The sequence below is a fragment of the Uloborus diversus genome, chromosome 7 (genome assembly GCF_026930045.1).
Source record: "Uloborus diversus isolate 005 chromosome 7, Udiv.v.3.1, whole genome shotgun sequence".
In the NCBI taxonomy this organism is placed as follows: Eukaryota; Metazoa; Arthropoda; class Arachnida; order Araneae; family Uloboridae; genus Uloborus; species Uloborus diversus.
Window position 1 is genome coordinate 31,045,306 of NC_072737.1, and position 25,144 is coordinate 31,070,449.

Consider the following 25,144-nt stretch of genomic DNA (forward strand, 5'->3'; position numbering starts at 1 on the left):
ACATCTAGGTGGCAGTTACTACTTCCCCGATCAAGGATTTCAGATGTTCTGAAAGAAATACATAGTAGTGCGACTGGAGGACATTTTGGTGTCTTGAAAACCCTCAATAAAGTTCGGGAGCGCTTCTTCTGGAGCAAGGCGAAGGATGACGTGGAGAAGTGGTGCCATTCTTGTGACGCCTGTGCTGCTCGTAAAGGACCGAAGAAGAGAAGCAGCGGGAAGCTACATCTGTACAACGATGGAGCTCCTTTCGAACGAATTGGGATCGACATCCTGGGTCCTCTACCAAGAACTGCTGATGGGAACAAATACATTCTTGTTTCCATCGACTACTTCACCAAATGGCCGGAAGCATATCCCATTCCAGATCAAGAGGCTACCACCGTGGCAGAGACTCTAGTCCAACATTGGATCTCGAGATACGGAACACCTTAACAGATTCATTCCGATCAAGGGAGGAATTTCATCTCTGCTGTGTTTAAGGGCCTATGTCAAATTTTCGGAATTGAGAAAACTAGGACAACACCACTACACCCACAATCGGACGGCATAGTGGAGAGATTTAACCGCACAATCCTGAATAATCTCTCGCTTATGGTCTCCAGAAATCAACAGGATTGGGACAAAAAGCTACCTTTGTTCCTGCTGGCCTACCGCAGTGCTGTCCACGAGACTACCGGATATGCCCCATCTCAGATGCTCTTCGGACGAGAGCTTCGGCTACCTTGTGATCTCGTCTTCGGTCGTCCTCCGGATGCGCCTTCATCGCCTGAGGAGTACATCCAGGATCTCCAGGCTCGGTTGGAAGACGTTCATAACTTCGCACGAGAGCGAATCAACATCTCGGCGGAGAAGATGAAGACCCGATACGACACAAGGTCTACTGGACATGAATTCAACGAAGGCGACAAGGTTTGGTTATGGAATCCCATCCGACGGAAAGGTCTTTCACCCAAATTGCAGTCACATTGGGATGGCCCCTATAAAGTCCTTAACCGACTGAATGACGTCGTAGTGAGGATCCAAAAATCACCTAATTCAAAACCTAGGGTTGTACATTATGATCGGTTAGCCCCATACTATGGCCATAGTTCATGAGTATTACGTAAACAACCATGGTTGATAACATAAAAGTTGTAGATAATTTTTGCTTTTAATGTTTAGTAATATTTCTTGTTATTATTGTGTTTCCTAAGCATTATTGGTTATTATTTAATGTGTGTATTTGTGAACTTTTGATAGAAGTTTGACACCCTTTCTGGGGATTGTACTGCCCGGGACGTGCAGTCCTTAGGAAGGGGGCAATGTTACAAATTCTGTAAATAGTAATCATTGTAGTAACGTAACCTGTAAATAGTTTCCCGTAATGAATATACAGCCCCTTTACATTCGGCCGAAGTATACGTTCCCCCTATTCTTTTTTTCTTATTGCATTCACTGATTTTATCAATGAAAGTGTAGAACGGTGTAGCATTTTCTGGAATATTTGAGAGCTCTCTTTTCGGTGTGTATATAAGCCGTTACGCTGATAAAAAGTTAGTTTCGATTGAGAATTCGAACTGAGAGTGTATTCGCTCTGTTTATTGCGAGGCATTTCGCTGTGTTGTTTTTCGTATTTGGAAGTAAATACGTGTGTAACCGTTGAGTTTACGGTGTGGAGCGATATTTGCTTAATTGCTGATGATTAATTTAGCAGTTGTTAACGATTTCTTCTGTACATAGTGTAAATAAAGCTCCTGTGTTTTTATCAAGAACTGTGTCGTCCTTTCAAGAAAGTTGGAAGTCGCACCGGATCCGTTACAGTATTTAAAAATGTATTAGATAAGAATAACGATCTGATCATGGAGCATAAATATTCACTGTCTTCATTTTTTAACTGTTAAATATAATTACTGTATCTACTGTACTATTATAGTGCATCATTTAAATTTTACTACATGCTGTGTGTACCGTGTTTTTTTATTTTATGTCTTTCATTCCCATTGGTCATTAATTTTGTTCATCTTAAAGTATTTCATTTTGAATAACAGTTTTTTTTTTTTTAAATACAGTAAATGTTCAATTCTTTATGCAAGAAACTGTAGTGTATGGTTAAAGAATGCTTTAGAGCAGTTTGAAGGATGTTTGTAAGTGTCTAAAAGTATTTGGTATGCTTTAAAAAATTTGTATGCATATATTTTTCCACAACGCGAAATTTCGACTTACGCGAGGAGTCTTGGAACGCATCCCTCGCGTAAGTCGGGACTCGACTGTACAGATAAATAGTGAAGCAACAATAAATAAGCGAACATTTAAATGCAATCAGTTTGTGTTATAAGAACACTTTCCAATTAAAACTAGCATTGGAGGTATGTTTGAGGGCAGGAAAAGGTGGGTCAACTAACTCCCATACATTTTCAGAATCTTTTTCAACAATAGCAACAGCAGCATACATAATATGATGCATAAGGCGTTGAACTTCGTCATTGTTTCTTGGCATCTTACCAATTAACTGTCGGCTACATGTATCCAAGGTTGCGGCATGACCCACAAACAGAAGATCCCCTAGAAAGGAAATAATTATTTGAATAGCTTTGTTGTACAATAATAAAAAGAACTTTTACTAAAGGGGGGGGGGTTCACTTTTAATGACAGTAACAGCTTTAGATGCAGAACATTTTTAGAGGTTATACAAAAATGGTAGTTAAAATAATTTTATCACAATGAATAAACATTGAACATATTGTTCATTCTGCTTTGCTAACAAGCTGTTAATATACAGAGTGGTTTGGAATTGGATATATCCTTATGCCCTGTGACACTGCTCAGTAGTTAAAACAATAACTACGTCGCTGGTACAAAAACATAATTTGTTTACATGAGAAGTGAAGATACAAGTGAAGGTTATTTTGTATGTTTTCAGGCAAGCACATTTCGCAGAAAAAGTTTTCTTAGTATAAAAAAACTTTACCTAATGTGTCTGCTCGCTCTTGCCATGGTGATTTAGTGCTATGACATACAGTAAAATTGGATAAGTGTAACTTGCCTAAAAAGACGCACGTCAACTACGTTTTATTTTCTTATATTGACGTCAAATTTCTATTTTCGTAAGTAAAAATGACAGTTAGACAGTAATATTAATGTCTTGTAAAGATTTAAAATTTGTCAAGATTTAAGTTCTAGTTCAAATTTTTAAGACCTAATACTTGCCGTAAATGTTATACATGATATCTCACACTGATGCAGGTAGAGGGAACATGTTTTAAGTTTGTTGCTTTAGTCAGAGTATTCCTTAGAGAGCATCAAACATTTAATTTAGAGGGATACAATCGTCGTGAGGGGTGGGAATGGGTCCACTGACTACATTACAGTCATTATTTTAAGGTATGTAAAACATTAAAATTAGAAGTAGGTGGACGTGAAGTTATTGAACGTACTATTTAAAAACCATCAATTAAACTGCGTTACAGAGAAAAAAGTAGGCATGTGCATTTTGGTCACTATGCGTGTTAAATTTTGTTTTTTAATTATTTGCAGGCCGTGAAATTTTTTGAAAAATAAATGTCTGTTTGTATTTACAACTGCATAATAGACATCTTTTGTTTACATTTTACAGAATCTTGTTGCATATTTTGTTCCCCTTATCTACAGCTTAAAAGCAAACGAAATGTATTTCACGTTTCGAAACGTAGTTTAAAATTTAAAACTTAACTGATTCAAATTTTTCTAATAAATAAATTTAATTCAAAACTTTCTCCTAAATATTGTTCTTAGTCCCCCTCGCAGCAGCAAGAAGAATTACATTTGTGAGTGAAACCAACCTTGAGCAAGTAACATAAAGCTATCTGTATCGAAAATAGTTATATCTCACATACATTTACAGCACTTAATCGTCCAATGAGGTTACACATGATATACAAAGCGTTTCACCTTTTATCCCTATGCTGTTTAAGAGAGTTTAAGCTATTATAGTGATAATTGTCCATTCATATGTCACAGCACTTCTTCAGTGACGGTTGAAATGCTTTAATGGTAGCTACAAACTTCCAATATTTTTCAAATGTTTACAATAGCAGCTATCGAACTTAGCTTTTTAATTGGGAATGCAGCTTTTTTCAACTTATTTCACGATGAAGAAAAAACTTCATATTGTGGAGTAATATTTCATCATGCCTTTAAATAGCAATCACTGAGTGTCAAAAGTTGCATCATACCTGCTAACAGATATAAAAGTATTGCTAGTTGGCCAAGATGCTTCATCAGATGTACTATTACTCGAGCGTTAAGGTAATATAAAATTTCAAATGAAGAAATTTGTTTATATAAAAAACGTAGCAATTTTTTGCAGTTTAAAACAGTTTAAATATAAATTAATATTTATTTGCATTTTTTCCAAACTTAAAACTCCAACCCTCCCAAAGTGTATGAATTCCGCCGAATTATTTTTCCGTACGGTTTTGCGGGTAAAAAAGGTGCACAACCTTTAATTTTAGCGCATATTGGCAATCCTAGTATGGTAGCTTATGCGCATGTAAGAAACGTCATGACCATCCCCTTCCCCCTTGAAAAACAAATTCCAGATACGCTACTAAGCACAAATATGATTATTTTGCAATTTATTTGCGAAATTAGTGTTTTTTACTCTTGTTCTTTGTTAGCTCTCAGCGATTAAACTTAGTTGAACCGAATTAGGTAAAGATCCGACGTAAATCATGGAATAGTATAAAGAACATATGCAGATTGGTTTTAAGGACCATCCAACGTTAAATTGTTAAAACTTGTGCATGGATAATGAATGAATTACACTGCTTGACAATTACTAAGGAACAAGTGATTTATTCAAATATGTACCTCAACCACCTGGCCAATGGAAATAAATTCAAGTTCAGATGGCGTGGTAGACCAAGACTTGTTATCTGTATAAAAGACAGTGCATACACGCTCAAGATTCGTATAAAAATTCACGCTGTTTGGTTTTTAACAAAAATAGTGCTAGATGTTAAAAAAGGTTTTTCTCTGAAATTCTGTTTGGTTCTTGAAATACTTAAGAGTAAAATGTCAGCAAGACATCATTTGAGTATCTACAATCATGTATGAGCGGTTGGACGACTGGAAGCAGGTCAAAGTGTCACCACTGTGGCTGCTGCAATGGGTGTATAAAAAAGTGCCATCTCCCGATTAAAGACGGCCGCTGAAGGTGGAAATGTTTTGCAAAAGCATGCCGGGAATCGTGGTAGGAACACCACACCTTCAGAGGATCGCTATGTAGCCCTCGTGGCAAAAAGGAACAGAAATTTCACTCTTGGACAGATAGCTGCAAATCTAACAACCGCTACCGGTACGCATGTTTCTGCAAGAACCATCTCACGGCGAGTAAATAATGTCGGTTTGTATGCAAGAAAGCCCGTACGTTGCATCCAAGTTCAACCACGCCATCGTCGAGAGAGATTACGCTGGTGTAAGGAACATGTTGGTGGGATCATCAAAACTGGTCTAGAGTTATGTTCTCTGACGAATCTCGTTTCAGTGTGACAAGTGATTCTGGTCACCAACTACTATGGAGAGAGCGTGGAACACGTTATGCACAAAAATTTGTTTGCGAAGGTGATCGGTACGGCCCAGGCGTCATGGTGTGGGCAGGCATCATGCACAATGGCAGAACACCGCTTCGCATTTTTGAATAAGAAAGCGACACGTCGCAAATGTATTGCAGAGATGTTATGCTGAACCATTTTCGTCTTTTTAGGGGGGCTGTAGCCTCAGACTTTCTCTTTACGGACGACGATACACGGTCACAGTGGAGCATTGAAGTGTCAGACACACTGCAAAGTGAAAAAATTCTCCGTATGCAGTGGCCTGCTTACTTTCCTGACTTAAATCCAATTGAACTTGCCTGGGAGTCTCTTGGCAGACGTGTTGTGCGAAGAACCGTCCCTCCCAGAACATTACAAGAACTCAAATCCGCATTGAGAGAGGAGTGGGAAAACATCCCCCAAGCACTCCTCAATAATTAATGGGGAATATGGAAAACAGATGTAAATTGTGCATTAGTGTCCCTGGTAATCATACATCATATTAAGGTACTAATGTCTCCATCATTCTGACCTAAATCATTTTTTTTGTGGTTGTATGAAAATCATTTAAGTAGGATTATTTTTTTATTTTTAAGTTTTTACTTCAATGATGCAATTATATCTGTATCATTTTGTACTTATAATAAAGGCTCATCCTCCCTACTAACTATATATTTCGTTCTGCTTCTTTAATTATTATCTATTTTTAACTATTCCAAAAAACGTAATTGTTCCTTAGCAATTGTCAAGCAGTGTATTTATACCTAGCTGGTTTTGATATTTTCTGCGCTGTTCATGTTCGAAATACTGATCTATTATTTCGTTTTACCATTACGGCAACGGAAATACCAAAAGAAAGCATACAAAGTAAGTAGAACCGTCGAAGACCGCAATGCATTCCTGCTTTGCAGGATGCTATTCAAAAAACGCTTAACAGCAGCATTTCTATTTCGTTCGGTTTTCTTGCCAAACATGCTTTACTGTAGTCGCGAATCGGCATTAGCGGTCAACGTTGAGAATACCTTTAGTTTTGATTGCATTTAAAATATTTCCTGGTGGTTATAAGTTGCAAATAATTTTTATTAGCTTCGAATCAAAGTTCCCAAATTAAACGATATTAGTTAATCTTTGAAGAAACTCCATCTAGGGCAGTTTATTACGGGCTTTATCATTAAGACTAAATTCATAACTATACACAAATTCGTTCGTGTAGAAAAGAGCAATTTTATGACTCAAAATATAAATTTAGACCATTTTGGGTCTTTTTAAAATTTCGAAAACCCGCCTATATGAAATCCTGTGCAGCAATTTACCTTTGTGCTAAATATGGAAGAAATCCGACGAAAACTGGATTTCTAGAAGGAACATACCCTCCCACACCCCCACAAACATACATGTTCTTTGATAGCCTGGAGCGACTTCTATTTAACCGAATTAGGTTATTGGTTATAGTTGAACTGAATTACTTAAAGATTTAACGTAAATCAAGGAATAGTATACAGAAAATTTACACATTGGAAATTGATTTGGTAAGGATCATATGAATGAAATACACTGTAAAAACGATTCAGAAACGTTCCTGGAAAATAACAGGCAGCTGATGTGCTCAATTTCAACCAGTAACATATCTTACAAAAACCAGGAACGTCTTCCGATAAAAGTCAGTAACCTTTCTTAAATATTGGGAAATCTCCCCTGTTAAAGCCAGTCGTGAACCTTCTAGAAAATTTTAAAATATTTAATGTATTTGTTTAGAACTTTCCTGGCTTACTACGAAAGTTCCAGAAGCATTAGAGCAACCACGACCAAGGCTAAACGAATATTCCTTGCGTCGCAAAACTGCAGCTATCCAGTGACATATTAGCTCCCATTGGGAGCGTAATCAACCTGGACGGGCCATAATCAAGCTAAAGCCGATACACTTAATAAACACGCTCAGTAAATCTTCAAACTGGTAGCAAAAACTATCTTTCACACCAGTGAGAAGTCTGCATTCTTGCATCTTTTAGCAATTCAGGAAACTTTCTTGCGATGATACTTGATTTTACGGGGAAAAAGGTGAAAACCTCTGGAATCCCGAGTTCCACGGAAATAACCAGTAACGTCTCGGAATTTTTTTACAGTGTAGATGTGGTTTTAATAAAAGTATTCTAATGCTGAAACAGTCGAAGATAGTACGTCAATCTTGAATGAAATATGTATATCTTACTAATGTTTGTATTTTGTTTGCTATTAACGTATAAAACACAGATAAAAAAATTTCACGCAACCCTTACTATTGTGGATTTTTTAATTAAGCAATATTAAAAATTACAATTTAACGGTAGCACTCAAATTAAGTAGAACCATAGGTAACATCAATGGATCCCTGGAGCTACGAAACGATGTTCAGCATTATTTCGCCTATCTACGGCTCTCTTACCAAACATGAGTTTCGCTTGTCGCTAAGAGACTTTAACGGCCGTTGTTTATGATACTTTTTGTGTTGATTGTGTTTAAAATATATCCTGGTGGTTATAAGTTGCAAATCATTTTTATTAGCTTGGAATCAAAGTTCCTAAATTTAACGATAGTAGTTAATCTTCGAAGAAACATCATCTAGGGCAGTTTTTTACGGGCTTTTCATTTAGACTAAATTCATAACTATACAAAAATTTGTTCGCGTCGAAAAGAGCAATTTATGATTAAAAATATAAACTTTAACCTCTTCGGATCTTTTTTAAATTTCAAAAACCCGCCTATATGAATTCCTGAGTAACAATTTACCTCTGTGCCAAATTTGGAAGAAATCCGACGAAAACTGTGGATTTGTATAAGAAACATACACATATACCCACACACCCACAAACATACATCCATTTATATATATATATATATATATATATATATATATATAGTATATTTTTTCTCAATTCTATATTATTTTATGTATACGCTATACACGGTAGTTTCGCTATCATTTTCAACCTTTATCAAATGAATATCCAGTCACTTATTGACACACTATTCAGAAACCGAAACCACAAAAAGGAGCAATGTTCCCAAATTCTGAAACATTCGACCAACTTTTCTAAAATCCAGTCTGCAGCAACTCACTTCTTTCACAGGACACTAAATATTTTTTGGAACATTTGAGTTTCTGCTCATTTTATCATATCATATATTTTTATGTTTTACCTTCTGAGAGAGTGCTTAACTCCCACAAAGCATGTTTGAGGCATTTGGAAAACGCAATATCCGCCCCCACCATGTCGGAGTTTTTGCTCCGATAAAAAATTATAAAAATGAAAATTAATCTTCTTCTCAAAAGGCAAGATTAAAACTCCTTAGAAAGCAGGGACAGAAAAAAGAAAGAAGAAAAAAAAAAAGACACATCCCAATTTAGTTTTAGAACAGTTGTTCCATAATAATTCTTATGTACAAAGCCGGAATTTACAAAGCTGCGAGACAATTTCAATATTTTTGCACAAATAGCGTACAATGAAGTCATGTAGGGCACAGAATTATTTCTTTTTCGAATCATATCTGATTTTGCATAGACAGCTCATACGGAGGGGCAAGGGGGAGATGTTTTAGGCCTCTCCCCTCCCCCCAGAAAGGTATCCGTTTATTCGTTGGTAAAAATTCCCCCCTTCCTCCCCCCGCCCTGCTGCTACTGTGTTTGATAGATTAAATATAACTAAAACAGCAATTTATGTTGTGAAAAAAAATCCGAGTTGAAGCGCCTATATTTTTCTAAAACTATTAAACAAATATTGGTCTAATCTCCCAGGGGGTATCACTCAGAGCAACAACAATACAACAGAGGGAAAACAAAAGTTATCATACTTCTATAAAAATATCTTCAAAAAATATTGTCTCGGAAAAACGTGAAACACTTTTGAAGGAACAAGTTTGTTGATGTTTTTTTAATAGCAAGTATTCTCAACTTTTCATGCCTACATATGTTTTTCTTCTTTTTAATTCTTAAAAGTGAGTATTAAAAGTATACTGATTTATACCCTAGTTTACTGGAGGTAATTCTTGGTCACCGGGGTAAATCAGAATCAGTATATTTTCGGATATTTTTCTTGTCTATTTTTATGTAAAACATAAAACTGCATTGACTTTGACTGATCCTTTCCTGTGCTGAACTCTCTCCCCTCTCTCTCAAAAGGAAATGTTAATACTTCAAGTGCAGCATTGTATAATATATCATCTCCGGTAGCGGATTTTAGGGGGAGGGGTACAGGTGCCAGGGGGTGCGGGCACCCCATAAAAGGGAAAATTAATTTAACTATTTTTTTTTAATTGACTTCTCTATATAAAATGAAGAAATGTTTATAGTTATTTAAAAGAGCACAAAAGACACAAATCGTATTTGAATGAAAGCATTTTTGTTTGTTAAAGAAGTAATACTGGAGTCGGAGACCAAAGCAGAAAAAGAGTCAGAGATCACAGCGGCAATTTAGTTTACTGGTTTCGAACTCAAAGGAACTCAATACCGCCATTCGTCCATTAATTCTTCTTCGATGGAATCGGTAATTAACATTTTTTTTTAATGTGTGAAAATGTACCTAGAAAAGTCATTTCAAACCAGGAAGCTATTTGCGAAATAATTGATTTTTTTTCAGCTTATAACAAATGCAAAATGAAGTAAATCGCTTGACCAAACCATAATTAATTTAAACGGCATGTAGTGTCTATTTTTTTTTAAGAACAAATCAGCAACTGCTTTGAAATCCGTAAAGAAGTAGCTTCTAAATTCTATAAAACCTACATATTATAAAGCTATAAATTTTCTTATCTACATAATATTTATAATTAAAATATAAATTCATTAAAAAAACTCAAGTGGGGTATGGGTTTATTTAATGACCTGGTTCTCGTGTCATAATCATTATAAAAATGTTCGTAATAAAATTGCTCATTTTTCCGCATCTCGGTGAAATTATATAGCGTTTAGTGTTTAATATTTAATTGGCTTGAAATGCTAAAAAGATATTTTACTCCTACATTCACAGTAGAAGAGTACATAGTATTTATGTATTTAAAAAATATTAATTCGCCTCAAGGATACTGAAAAAAAGAAAGAAAAAGAAAACACATTTGAAAATAAAGTCATGAAAACTTCGCTATAAAAAAAATTGAAATGGGGAGGGGGAGCTCTTCAATTTCTTGGCCCCCTCCAAATATTATTTCTGTATCCACCACTGATCACCTCCAATTACTGCTGAAGTATCACGCCCTTTTGCCTTGGCAAATCAAGTCCAGTTTTGAAGATAAACTATGCCAACATGCAATTAGGGCACACATAAAGTGACAAAGTAAGAATTAAATTAATAGCAATCCTTCGAGTATCAAATGAGACAAGAAGAAAAAAGATGGAAGAATTTTCAATAAAACAATTGCAAAAACATTTCTGAAACTGTTAAAAGATGGTGCTACAACGTAATTCATTCTGTACTTGAACATCAGAAATATTTTGATGTGTATGACATTAGCGTGCCATTCTACAATTGGAAAGAAACTTAAATTTTGTACAAGGAAAAAAAATAAATAAATAAATTTCTGGAATAAGGTATAGGAAATTTTTGCTTGTCCACGAGAGACACTTTTTGAAGTAATTTGAAAGATGTGCATATTTTACAGCCTAAGTCAGCTCAGGGGTTCTCAAACTGGGTGTTGCGACACCCAGGGGTGCCACGAAGTGTCCATGTTATCAATAATATACGCTAAGTGGGCTTGCCCAATAAGATCATACAGACAAATAAAGTCATCCTACATTTTTGATGTAGTATAGAAAAAATTCGCTAGATTATGACTTCCTCGTCGTCAGAAACTGATGATAAAGCGTTATCAACATGTAGTTTTCAATAACGAGGCAAACGTGTAGCAAACGTTATTACTAAAGAGTAGAGCTGTATAAAATTTCCAGACATTTTTAAGTGGAGAAAAAAAAAACGTTTTTTTTTCCGGTTTTTTCTTGAAAAAAATAGAAAATTTGATTTTTTTATGAATAAAAATAGGGTTTCTTAATTTTTATTGGAACATATATATAGGGTTAAGCATTAAAAAACATATGCAATCCAGGCATCTTCTTTTTCTGCTTGACAGAAATACACATAAAGGTAAGTTTCATTAGAAAAAAATAGCCTTTTTGTTTTATAACCGAAAGCTTTCTTGGTCAAGCATGAGAAATAAGTCTGATCGTTGGTTCAACCAATAATGTTGGGTAAGGTGTGTCTACTCAACAATTAAGTTTTCTGTTTTAGATTGTCGTTGGCACTTGAAATAATAATAGCAATCATTGATATTCAAACATGATTCATATTTTCAGTAAATTACTGCGGGCGGTAATTTTCTGAATATACCATGTCTTCTGCCTTCAATCTTCGAGTTGAACCGAACCATTGCTTTGGTCACTCGTCTGGTTCTGTGCTAATTCTATATTAGCTATCTGTTTGTTTGGCACTCTTGGCTTCCATAAGAGGTTTTCCATCTCCAACTCAGTCACTTTCCTATGCCGAGCTGAAGACTGATAATAAGCACAAAACTGCAGTCCTCGGCTGGAAATGACTGAGCTGCCGGTGTATTTCATGATTCATAGTGTTTGAAAGAAAAATAAGTATGATTTCCATCCCTTGCAGTGTAACTTTACTGTCTGAAAATGAAAGCTTTTGAGTTTGAATTTTTTTCCAATCCAGTCTAAGTCCAAATCAAAACTAAATTGGTTTTTCGTTATCTTTCCAACAGAAACAGAAAACCAAAACTGCGTAAAGGTTTCTAAATCTGAACCAAAACTCACGGTTGAGGTTCAGTTAACTATACGGCCGTGGTATTAAATTATATGATTTTTTTTTTTTTTTTTTTTACAGTTATTTTGATCTAAAAGGAAAAATATAAGAGGATGTGCGACTTGAAAAGCCATAGGTTACTAGTATAAAAAAAGTCGTTTATTGTTCTTGTAGCCTAATTTATGTAGTTGTCGAATTCACGAAGAGCAATGTCGTATGATATGGCATTGGAGTATCGAGGCGGGATATGATCATGTGCTCCATATGCTGCATATATATTCACGAATCGTACGCTTGAGTGACGAACAATAACGATTGATCTTATTTCTTTTCCAAGGAAGTAAACATTGGATTTTTTGTAATGTTTTAGAGGCTATCAAATGTAGTTTAATATGTATTGATATTAAAGACACTTTCAATTTGTTTTAGTTTGATAGTACTTTTTGGCGTTTTCTGTGTGAAGTAATCCTTGCCCAGATTTTTCCTTGTTAGGGCCCATGTTCTTAATGAGGCCAAATCGCTTTTCCTTGCTAAAACTGCTGAAAAACATGGTTAAAACTTGAAATTTTCCTTGGATTTTATTTTTTTCTTAATTTTATGAGCCATGTAATGAATATGTAAAAGCCGGAGTAATTGAATCATGAGCGATACATTAGGTTTTGAACTTTAGGGTAGCCTTAAATGGGCACTTGTTTGAAACTTCGGCAGTTATTTTAAAAACTACGGATGGGCTAGGGTGCCGTGAGAAAATTCTAATTCTTCAAAGAGTGCTGCAGATCTGAAAAGTATGAGAATTCCCGAGTTAACTGAAATATTAATTAAAAAAAAGACCTTGTAGTTGATAGTAACATGATGAAAGTATACAAATATTAAAGAAATTTCTTTTCGAAATAGTGTGCTTAGAGCAAAGAGCAAAAACTAATTGTATTCAACTAGTAAGAGAAACATCAAACTATTTCAATTATAATGAGTTTTTTCGACACTTTTTATCATTAAAAAATCTCTTTATCAGCTAATAAATAACAATTCAGAATATTCAGTTACTTTTGACGCATATATCATTAAAAAAAAAAAAAAAGTGTGATCCATATTTACCCCATGTGTGACCAGTAATTTCCCAAATTCGGGGTAATTCTTGGTCTCAATAATTTAAATAAAATAATAATGCAATTTTAGGTAAAGGGATTATTTGATAAGTTTCTAAATTATTTAAGCTTACTCCACGTCAAATGAAATCATTTTATCTTATATACTTTAGAAAAAAAGAGAGATTATGGTTTTTTGACCCATAATTCCCTACATCCTCGCCTGACCCTACAGCTGAAAACGTAAGTCTGTAAATAAAATGTATTTTTAGCATACAAATTATAATTGTTGTGAAGTGTTTTGTCTGGGGTGGATGACTGGTGGTGCATAGCAGAAATGACAGACCATATAATGACTTGTTTCAAAAAATTTTGAATTAAAAAAAAAAAAAAACCCGAAAGAAAAGCAAAAAAAAAAAGGAAAAGTAAAGTAATGTAAAAAGAAAATCATTCAGGATTAAAACCATTAATTTCATAAATTCATTTAAATCATTGACGCCTTTATATTTTAACAATTTTTCTTCTGGTGTAAAGTAGCACTACTTTTATTGAAATAATTTATCTCGCATGGCTCAAAGTTATTCTTTCCGTCAGGATAACTTTGAACCAGGTTAAAAATGTCTTTAAAATCACATAATTGAGCATGTAATCTTATGTGTTAGCATTTTCAATACTAATTTTAAGAAAGTATTAAAAAATAAGTAAATTAATAAAAGTTTATGAAATAACTTCGGAAAATTATCAAATAGAATTCGAAAAAGAAAAAATAAATAAATAAATAATGTGCGTTTGGTTCGATGTAGTAAGATAAAGTTCAAGATGTTGCCGAGACTATGTAGCAAGCCTCAAATGATCAGATTTGCTTTTTTTTTCATCCAAAATATATAAAATATATAATTCTTTTTTTTTCCATTAATTTGTCATTACATGAGACTTCGAACTAATAGAAACTTCAAAAAAAAAAAAAAGTTTAAATAAAACAACATTACTTTCCGGTTCCCCAAATCAAAGCTTTCTCTCATCTCAATTCCCATTTCTTATTAGGAGTGTTTACATTTTAGTCAGCATTTTCGACCTCAAAAAAAGAACTTGTTTGGTAAGAACGGAAACCACAAAACGACAAAGGATGAAGCAGGGGGATGAAGGCTCATTAGAGATCCAGTAATTTATTGCCTATCCTGTCACTTCAGGCGAAGGGGAGAAGAGAGTTCCTCAAAGTGGAACGAAATGGATGTGGTCTGGTGGAAGGCGTGATTTTGACAGTTTTTCAGTTTTTCGAAAACAGGGCTTTACTAAGTGGAGAATATTAAACGAACAAATTGTCTCAGAAACAAACTTAAAATATGTTTTTAAAGAGAAATGTTCAATCTCCATCGCGCCTTTTTCACTTTTTCCTTATCATTTTTCAAACGTGTGAAAATAGTCGTTTAAAAATTTAAAATGTTATTAAAAAAATTTCAAAATAACCACAGAAAAAACAAAGAAGCACATCTCTAGTTCTGTGTCATAGCCATCGTTTAAAACAAACCGCATGAAAATATTCCAGTAATTTCTCGGGTTATGCTTGGAATAGGTAGCAGATTTTCCCGTAGAGAAAGCATTAGCGTCTAAAACCAAGATGGACGGTATTCTGCATGTGTAGCATTAACTACAAAAGCATTTCACTAAAAGAGTACTAACTTAACATTAAGGTTTCTGTTTCAATGATGCATTGAATATTCCAAGTGAAAAAATAAAGAAATTAAAGTTATGTATTATTAAATTAGGGTGAATGTAAGTAAAAATTTAGTTACATCCCAGTTGATGATTGAGTGTGGAGTGATTGAGTATTTTAAAAAAGAGAAAAATGCTTGGCAGAATTTCATACATACAATTTATTTTTTTAATCCACCTTGAAATAAGATACGTGATTGGCAATTGGCGCTTTTTTACCAATCGACAAATACGTTTTCCACAGGTGTATGAGGGCCAAGGAACCTTAAAATAAATTCAAATATTATTTGTGATTAAATTATCGCCTTGAAAAGCTTAAATTGCTGTATGAATGACCTTCAGTTGAAGCATTCAGATTTCCGTTTTGTTACCTCGGAGAATGACACATTTGAACATGTCCAGGGACCACGGGAGTCATTTTTAAGCGGAACATATGGTCACCTTAGTCATACCTGTTGTTTTCCAACTTAGCCCTTTTTTGCATTAATATTTCTTTTTTTTTTTCATTATCTTTATCTGAGTTAAGTTAGTTAATTAGCTACTCCATTTTAAGATACATCTTATGTGCAAATGCTGCGCTAAATATGTTGTACACTAGTACACTTTTATGCTTTTCACAGAACCTTACTCAAAGCGGCCCTTGACAGGATCCCGACTTTGTGGTCTGCTGTCTCAAAAAAAATAGCATCCTGTGCAGGAGATGTGCTTGAAGTAATTTATTTATTTTATATTGTTTTATTCAATTGTTTATTTATTGTACATTCATCTTTGTTTTTTTTTGTTTTGTTTTGTTTTTTTTTTTAAATTCATCTTTATTTACTAAATCATTATTGTTACTATTTTCATGGCTTAATGAAGATAAAATATGTATTACACCATGAATGATGAGTGTGGTACCACCATTTCTGTTCTGTACCGACTTCTAATATTTACACAAAGGGTCCACTCAAAGCAGATAATGTAAAAAGACTGAAGTTCTTTTCTTTCTTTTTGACATTAAACATCACCTATCTGCCCACTAATCTAAGGAAAGAATAGAATTTAGTTTTTTTTTTTTTTTTTTTTTTTGAGATCAGTTTTCTTAAACATTCAATAAAAAATACATACTGATATATTTTACTCAAAATACTCACAACGAGTAATAAAAAATATTTATCACTCTCATTTTGTTTTTAAAATTTGTTTTATAAAAATAAAATGCACGTAAATGTCATTTCTGTACCTTGTCCACAACATGCATTCTATCGATTTTCCAGCAAGTTGTATTATACGTAAAATAGCATAAGTCTAATTAAATTTGTCAAATCGATGCTCCTAAAATCATTCCACATTTTGTATATGTGTCCCTAGATACTGCCATTAGTACGAAAGAAAAATAGAACTTAATATACATATTACGGTGTTAGTTAGCCACCTAAATTCCCCCCTCCCCCTTTTTTTAATCTTAAGTAAGCCACCCATGTAAGTATTTGTTACATGTATGGAATTTTTATATTGTATCTTCTTTTGGTTATGAGAAATAACATAAGCATGTTTAAAATTGGATATTTTAAAACTTTTTATGTACATTTGTGAATAAAGATATTATTTAATTTATATTTTGTGTTCATTTACTGATTTTTCCATAATTTTCAAGTATGTTCGGTTAATTTTAAAAAGCAATGCTGTAGTTGAAAAAAAATATTTGGGGGAACTCAAAAAAGAAAAGATGGTGTGAAACCAGTTAACACATTATTTGCAATATTTTTAAACAAAAAAAAATTTTTTTGGAGACGGCATGCCCCGTACCCCCAACAGCTGCCACTGCTCTGTTTATATGACATATCCATAACACGCAAACAACACTTTTTCTTACTTTAATTGACTATTATTAATGTGTCGCTATGTCGAAATAAATGAATGTGTTGCTTATTAGAAAAAAACTTTGATGTTTAAAAATACAGTGAACGCTGGTTAATTGAATCTGAAGTAAATTCAATCAAATGGTTATTGAATCAAATCTTCAAAAACAGAACAAAATCCTGGTTTTATGACTTCGCCACTTTACAGAATCAAAACTGTGTAGAACAAAGGGGATTTATGTAAGAGGTGGTCACTGGATAAACCATAAAAATAATGTGTATTAGGTTTGTTTGCCACTTGAAATTTGCACATGCTACAAAATTTGAATTTTTTGCAATTTTTTAAAAAAAGGTTTTATTTACATTAAGTAGAAAAATAAGAGTTCAATGTTCTTGAACTAATCTCCACTACAACCTAATTTTTCATGGTGTTATGCAGGGGTGCCACCTGGGGGGAAGGGGGTTGTGGCGCACATTGCGGCATTGAAATGTAATGGGAGGGGTTGCTTTGAGGAGTATTTTTCTCTTTGGGGGGGGGAGAGTTTGTGGCATTTAGAGAGGTGCTCCCCTGCTTTTGGGAGGTATAATCATCCCTGTGCTATGTATAGATTATAAAATAGAGGGAGGGTTCTGTTGAGCAATCATGATTGCTTACTGTTTTCACTTGACAGCAGTTGATTTGTCTTTTGATTTTATTTTTCTATACTTATAATGCAGCGTTCTGTGCCTTGGAATCAAATTACAGTAGACACCGCTTTATGTGATGACATTTAATATTTGTGTAACACAGTTGTTTAATTTTATCAGCTGAGCCTTGTTTGGTTGTGCATATGTACATTCAACTTTCTCTTTTATTATAATCAGCCGGTTATTGATATCAATTCACTTTCGCCTAAATGTTATCACATTAGCTGGTGTCTACTGAATTTACAAGCCACTACCTTGAGTTGACACAATCTTTTTTAAGCAAAATCGGTATACAACACATAACATCTAACATCCAGCCCATGGCATTCATTTGAATTTTGATGTCTTGAATTCAAATAATGGTTGCAATAAAAGCCATTAGTAGAAACAGGAAACCCAACGTGTCAAGTGTTATCGCAGTTTGTGATTGTAAAAAACATGATTTTAATTAAAGATCTCAAAATCCTTTTTTTTTATTTATGTACAGTAACAATACACAATTTAAATGCTAAACAAATTAAAACAAAAACTTATTATCTGTTGTATTTTTTAAACATACTTAATTTTAAAACACTACCAGCATGTATTTTTTTTTTTCTAAAAGAACACCTATTGATTACAAAGTCAGCTTGATTACTTCCTATCAATCTTTGAATTATGCTTTTTACTCAACTTGTATAAAATTGTAATTTGCTTTTTCTTTTGCAGAAATACTCTTACCTGACAATTTTATTAATTTTGATTATCAATTAGTTTATGCAATTAATTCGGAGTTTTAATTCAACAAAAAAGTTTGCCTTGCCTGTCCTAGGGGGGGGGGGGTGATGTACTTTATTCACCCCCTCCCACATTGATTTCTGAATCAATCATACATTATTTAAAAAATGAAATGTTTACTTGTGGGCAAAAATAGTTGAAGAAAAATTCAATGCATAAACGCAAAAAAAAAAAAAAAAAAAAAAAAGTGAATTTTATTGCTCATGCGTTAGAATACATTTTTCTACACACAGAAACGAAATAAAAGTTCAAGCACATTTGAAACAATATATAATATTTATTTCATGAGCTTAATTCTTCCCCATTTAAAAGAGGTTCCTTGTAACCCCCGAAACACGTGTGCAGTGTCCTGCAAATTTACACATTAACGTTGTGTTATTTATGTTTTGTTTTACTTTTCAAACAAAGGCAAAAGCACAAATTTAGCTTTTACTTTTAAATCTGCTCATATTTTTCCTCCAAAAGAATAATAATATTAACAAAAATAAATAAAAAATCTCTGAAATTCTTTATTAGTTAAATGAAATTTTAAAATTATAAGAGTTGAAAAAATATCTTTATGCCTAAAAAGAAAAAATAAGTTCTTGTTTTACATTATAATTATTACTGGATTCGATAGTAATAAAACTAATAATGAAATCGAAAATCGGCGTAGGTGATTAAATGAAAGAATATGCAATAGAGCCAGATTTTTTTTTTTTTTTTTTTTTGCTCATTTAGATTTTAATAACATTGATTTTTTATTTTATTTTCGATTTCTTAGAAATACTTAAAAACAAAATAATAGTACGTTAAACTACGCACTGCTTCTAATATTAAAGTTGGGCCAAAGTACAATTCGATCACGCTCTAAACCTTCGCATTAAATAAAACCATTTCATTGTTTTACCATATGCTACCCACCCGCGCTCAACCGATCAATATTTTGGTTCAACCTCGCACTAGTCTTTTGCGCGAGCGAGACTCATTCTAGGTTTCAGCTTTCACCATTCGTGCGGGAAGAAAACGACGCCGCTTTATGGTTCATTCTTTCCCCAAACAGAAGAGCCAGCAAATGTTCTCCCGATTTTGGTTCGATGTTTCACGGATATTTTTTACAGTGTAAAGGAGAGCCTGAAAGAACTAATCCATAGCTGTAACATATTAAACGAGTCAGCAATTCAGCATTCAGTTATGTGCTTTTTCGGTGAGTTTAATGAATTATGTTCATGTTTAACTTTATTGGAGAACTGGAATGACTCTGGGACGTTTTTACTGTCTTCGGATACATCAGAACGACTGCGCGCTAAATAAACGGCACCTCAATGACGAGTTGCTCCCTAGGTTGCGACTTGAGGGCATTGAAGAAAAATACAACTAGAGAAACTGATTGAAACATTATCCGAACCGCCATCGAAAAAAGTACATCTCAACAGATCGTGATCGATGATGAAGAGGATGTGGATCTACTTTTTTTCTTTTTTGCTGTTTTTGTCTCAAACATTCAAAATATTTCCTTCCAGAAAAGTGCCTAAGTCCAGGTAATTTGTATTCAGCTTTATTTTTTTTTTTTTTTCAACAGAGGAAAAATAGAATACCTCTTAGACCTTTCCTTCACGCAGTTAGTGGATGTGATACCACATCTTCCCATGTCTGGCTAAGAAAAACAAAACTGTGCGGTGTTTTTCAAACGAAGTGGTATAACGTTGACTAGGCCATCATAGCTTTCCTCCCTGAAGTGAGTCCCGAAACTTTAGTCGAAGCTGTAGATGGAGCTAGTTGCTCTGTATGGAAATGAGGCATCCCCCCATATCCTGCGACAGTGTTCAGTTCCACCTGTTCCTCAAAGAAGCATGTAATGCAACTGTGAACCGTCTTTGTTAGTTTCCAACCAAAAGAATAGCTTCATTCCATTCGTATCGCAAGTACCGACAAGTAAACAAATGGTTGGCAGAGGAGAAGGATGCCTCAGAGCGGAGTTACCAACATAAGTTTTGAGATTGGTTCGTCACCAATTACTACATTAAACGATCCAGCCTCACCCGACCTTTTCAGATTTCTCTCATTTTAGTGCTAGAAGGGATATATGGGAGAACGTTGTTGTTGTAGAACTGATCTTAGCCGCTCAGTTTTGCGCAATCTGCCGTTTGAAAAGACTGACCACAACAACTTTGCCATTCTAATAGACAAAAAAGAAAAAATAAATATAATAAGATGGAAAAAAAATAGATCTATCACTACCTTTTTTTTTTCAGTTCGGGAGTACGATCGTATTCATCAAATACACCATAAAAACCAGGACATTAAGTGTAGTTAATTTTAAGATAAAACTAACATGTAAATACAATTTCACCCTTTTGAAATCATTTGGTTTTTTTCTTTTGTCCATGTCTCTCTTATTCTAATGGGAAGTGTTTTGCACTGAAGGTCTTTTGTTCAAAAATATTATCTATTCAAAATCTAACTTGATAGATAACTATCCAGTCGAAAAATGAAATACGGCCGAAAATTCATCAATGTTAAAGGCATATATACGTAGGGGAAGGAATGTTTGCGTTACTTGCATAGGGCTGTTAATTATTGACCTATATTTAAGTTTTCCATAACCGCCGTGCTTTGTCAGCACACATAAATTACATAAACACACATTAGAGTCGTATTATATTATTCTATGCCCCCTTTTTTTTAGAATAGGATCTTCCATATATTCTTGAGAAGTGTTTTGTCTCATATCATCAAAAATCGATTTTTCCGATTATTTGTCTGTTTTGCAATTGTAAAAGAACTATTGAATCTACATCCTTCCTTTTTGGCTTAAATGAAAGCAAATTAAGTGTACTGTAACAGTATGCCCAGTTTTTTTTCAATTAGAGTCGGAGTTCATGTCCCTATTTGGCGTGGAATGTGATCGAAGCATATTTTTTCTTATTTTTCGCCAAAAATGGCCAATTTTTGGAGTACGATATCTCCTAAACTATAGGTCGTACAGAACGCCACTTGAGCTTAAATTGTTCAACATTTAATGTGCTTTAAAATGGGTACCTACATTTAACATCAAAAGTTGGATAGTTTAGGAGTTACTAAACTAAAAACTAAAAAAAGTCCGAAAATTTCGCAGTTTTTCGCGAATTACGCAGCGAGCACAGGTTTTTGAAAAATACAAACTTAAAATTTACACTACCCTAACTGACACAAACAACATATTAAAAAATCAGAACTACATCGCACTTTGCGATTTTAATGTCTAATATGACTGAACTGTTGTACCATTAAACAGAAATGAGTTGTTTGACACAGGGTATGTCTTTCTCAAATTGCAGAAAGGGGCGAGCAAGGTGGAGGGGGGTGGGGGCAGAAATGAGTTGCTTGACACACTGGTATGTCTTTCTCACAATGCAGAAAGGGGTGCGCACGGGCGGGGTGGGGCAAAAGTGACATTGGTGGCCCGGGCCCAAGCCTGGGCCGGGATTTTTAAAATAAGGGGTAAAATATATGTACGGACGTAGGAGTAAACAATATGGAAGGGGGAGGGGGACGCACTCCTGAATGCAGATACGGATGAAAAACCATTAAAAGCCATCCCTCTATGAACTTATAGGTACTGATGAGAGGTCCCCTTACTGTTTATACTATTTACCCTCAAATCTTCAATTTTGGCATTTGCACTCCTTTATTTATAGGTGCTTCGTTTGTCATTTTGTAAAATAATCAATAACAATAATCATAACGAGATGATGTGCGCATCACATGACTTCCTTTTACATCAATTTAAGGATACTAATACCCTGGACTTGGAGCAAGCAAGGAAACACTTTAAATATTTTCACCCCTAGTCTGTCGCGAACCGAAGCGAGAAAACGTTTTACAGAGAGTAATTTTCCCAATACCGGCAACTTCAACGTGATTCAAAGGTCTAACTCTCTAAATATCGGCAAATTGAAACCAGATTCAAAAATTTTTTTGCCAAATTTGTCGCCAAGTTGGTGACAAAACTATTTCCAAAAGTTTGCCAAATTATAACATCACTTGAGTTTGCATTGAAATTAGCACTGATTTTCCTCCAAAGAAGTGTAAAAGACCCCTTTTGGAACATCCGGATGCAACCAAAATGGGAGGTGCAAAATTAGAACCCACTAGGAGTCTACATACCAAATTTCAACTTTCTACGACATACCGTTTTTGAGTTATGCAAAACACATACGTACAAATGTACACACGGAAACGTCACGAGAAAACTCGTGGTAATTAACTCGGAGATCGTCAAAACGGATATTTCTGATGTCTATACGTTCTTAGGCATGTATACACGTGTAATCAGGTCGAAAAAACATCTCAACATTTTTTCGGGGGTGAGCAAAATGGAAATTTAGGCCGATGTTTGAGTGAAATTTTTTTGCGAATATACATGTAAAAGGAAGTAATAATAAACATGCTTAAGGAAGTTTTAACAGGAAGGCTATTTTATGCATTTTAGTGCATTTGAAATAATTAGTACTTACAAAGTAAAAATATGCCATTTCTTACCATCATAGGTATCTAACAGCGTCTTAGTAGTCAAAAAGCTCCTCATGTAAAATTCCTCACTAGTCTCATTAATACCTAGTCGAAGATCATCAACAGAAACAACAGGCTTATAGTCAAGGGCCACATTATAGTCATTAGCTTTCATATCTTCTAAACCCAAAAATTCTGGGAAAATGTCCTTATACCAACCACACCATTCAAAAAGGGCTGGCTCTATATTGATTGGCAAATGGCTTTGATTTGAAGCTAAATATAAAAAATACATTATGTAACAATAATGTAAATTTTAAAACAATTTTAAATTAATTGATTTAAAAAGCGTTACAAGTTTTTTTTTTCTCAAATACATCTAAATCGTGGAAATCACTTAAAAAACCGAATATAGCGGACAAAATGCAAACCTTTTAAAACATCAGAACAGGTTTGGATACACCTCAAAGATGGTGAGCAAAATACGTGTGAAAAAGAAAGTCCATGCTCTTTCATGCTTTCTCCTGAAAGAAACAAGGTTATAATAAAAAATATATCTAACATTCTATAACAAAAAAAAAAAAAAAAAAATCGGCGCACCTAGAAGGAGATGTCAGAATAAAACGAAAGTCACAAACATAAAAACCAACATATGTTGAAACATAAGTAAGTTCTTAAGTTTCAATTAATCCAGTGGGGACCCAAATATGTATTTTAAAGATTTTATCAACACATACAACACATGAGGACAAGAAAACTCAACGCAACATAAGGGCGAAGTGGAAGTGAAAGTAAATTCATTCGGAGCACTAGTAGCGATACCTGTTATGTTATGGGGGAGATGCAACATATTCCGGCTACAAAAGTTCAAGTTTAACTTCTTACTAATATTATATATGCGAAAGTTTGTCTGTATGGATGTATGGATGTTTGTTACTCTTTCACGCAAAAACTACTGAACGGATTTTGATGAAACTTTACAATAATATAGCTTATGCATCAGAATAACACAAAGGGTATTTTTCGTCCCGTTATGGGGGGGGGGGGGGCAAAACCCCCTTAGGGGGGCAATAAGTTACTAATAATAACTTTGAAAATTTTGAACTTTTATCATTAAATTTTGTGCAAATTCTACGTCCGACACCGTGGAATTGCCCTAAAGCAAGTATAAGGGGATTACGAGCGCGGCTATATTTTTTTTAAAACTTCGTACTTCAATAGCCATACAGAGAAGGTTTTAGACTCCATGTTAAAAAAAAGTATCAAGAGATTAATCTTTTTAAACACGAGTAGATTAATTTCATGTTTTGGAAATTTGTATATGCTTAAATATAGTGCTTTCGTTTCTGAATCAATACTACTTTGTTCTTTATACTTATTGCTATTTTAGTTTTATGGGTAAGGAAGAAACTCGGTTTTTAATCACGTCAAAAAGATGTGTTTTAAATTCTTTCACTTAAAACAGAAAACAAAAGCATGTAACGATTTTCTCTCATAATTATTACTGACCCAGGCAACGCCGGGTATTTTTGCTAGTTACATATAAATTTAAATTTATAGAAAATTGATCATTTGTTTTAAGGAGTAATGCACAAAATTGATCTATTAAATATTAATATTAAACTGAAATTAAAACCATAGACTAATAATAAGAGTAGACCGAGCTTTCTCATTCTTGCTGATGAAGAAAATTGGTTCATAGATGTATCATGTGACTAGTGGAAGGGCTTGGCGAAGACTTTGGCAGCATGGTTGCTAGATGGCAGCATTATCTACAGTTTGGCACTCGACATGTATTTTACGACAATGTGTTTTCATTAAAAAAAAACTTCCAGGTGCAGAGATTGAACTGTTTTTCTTTTAGTTATGCATTATTTTGACATTAGTAATAGTTTTTGATCAGTTTTCGGTAACTTTTATTTCATTTGGAGCTGTCAGCGTTGGCGTGAACGAAATGGCGTAAACGTTTTGCGTTAACGCAAAAATGTACTAATCGGTATCTTAAATTGAAACTGTAGGTAAAAATCTTACCGTTTGCTGATTCTTCTTGGTCGCTTGCATCTTTTATTGCTTAGAGAGTTATTGAAATTGACTAAAGAAAATGCACAATACTATCGAAACGAAAAACTCACTATATTAACAAAATATTTACAAATTAGAATAACAAATTTACAAATCGGACTCCATAAAAGATCATTCTTCCGTGTTCCATCAATTCTATTTATTTTATTTTGCGCTGG

General features: G+C 34.1%; 1 protein-coding gene across 1 annotated transcript in view; it reads right to left on the minus strand.

Annotated features, from left to right (window-relative positions):
• Nucleotides 1-1,500: 1,500 nt before the first annotated feature.
• The window catches only part of LOC129226082 (ecdysteroid-phosphate phosphatase-like), a 50,476-nt gene continuing 26,832 nt past the window's right edge, over nucleotides 1,501-25,144 (minus strand). Inside the window, exons 3-5 of the mRNA XM_054860672.1 lie at nucleotides 23,336-23,428; nucleotides 22,935-23,180; nucleotides 1,501-2,544 (exon numbers count right to left, since the gene is read on the minus strand). Of these exons, the coding sequence (XP_054716647.1) occupies nucleotides 2,312-2,544; nucleotides 22,935-23,180; nucleotides 23,336-23,428 (572 nt within the window). The 3' untranslated portion in view covers nucleotides 1,501-2,311. The remainder of the gene's footprint in view (nucleotides 2,545-22,934; nucleotides 23,181-23,335; nucleotides 23,429-25,144) is intronic.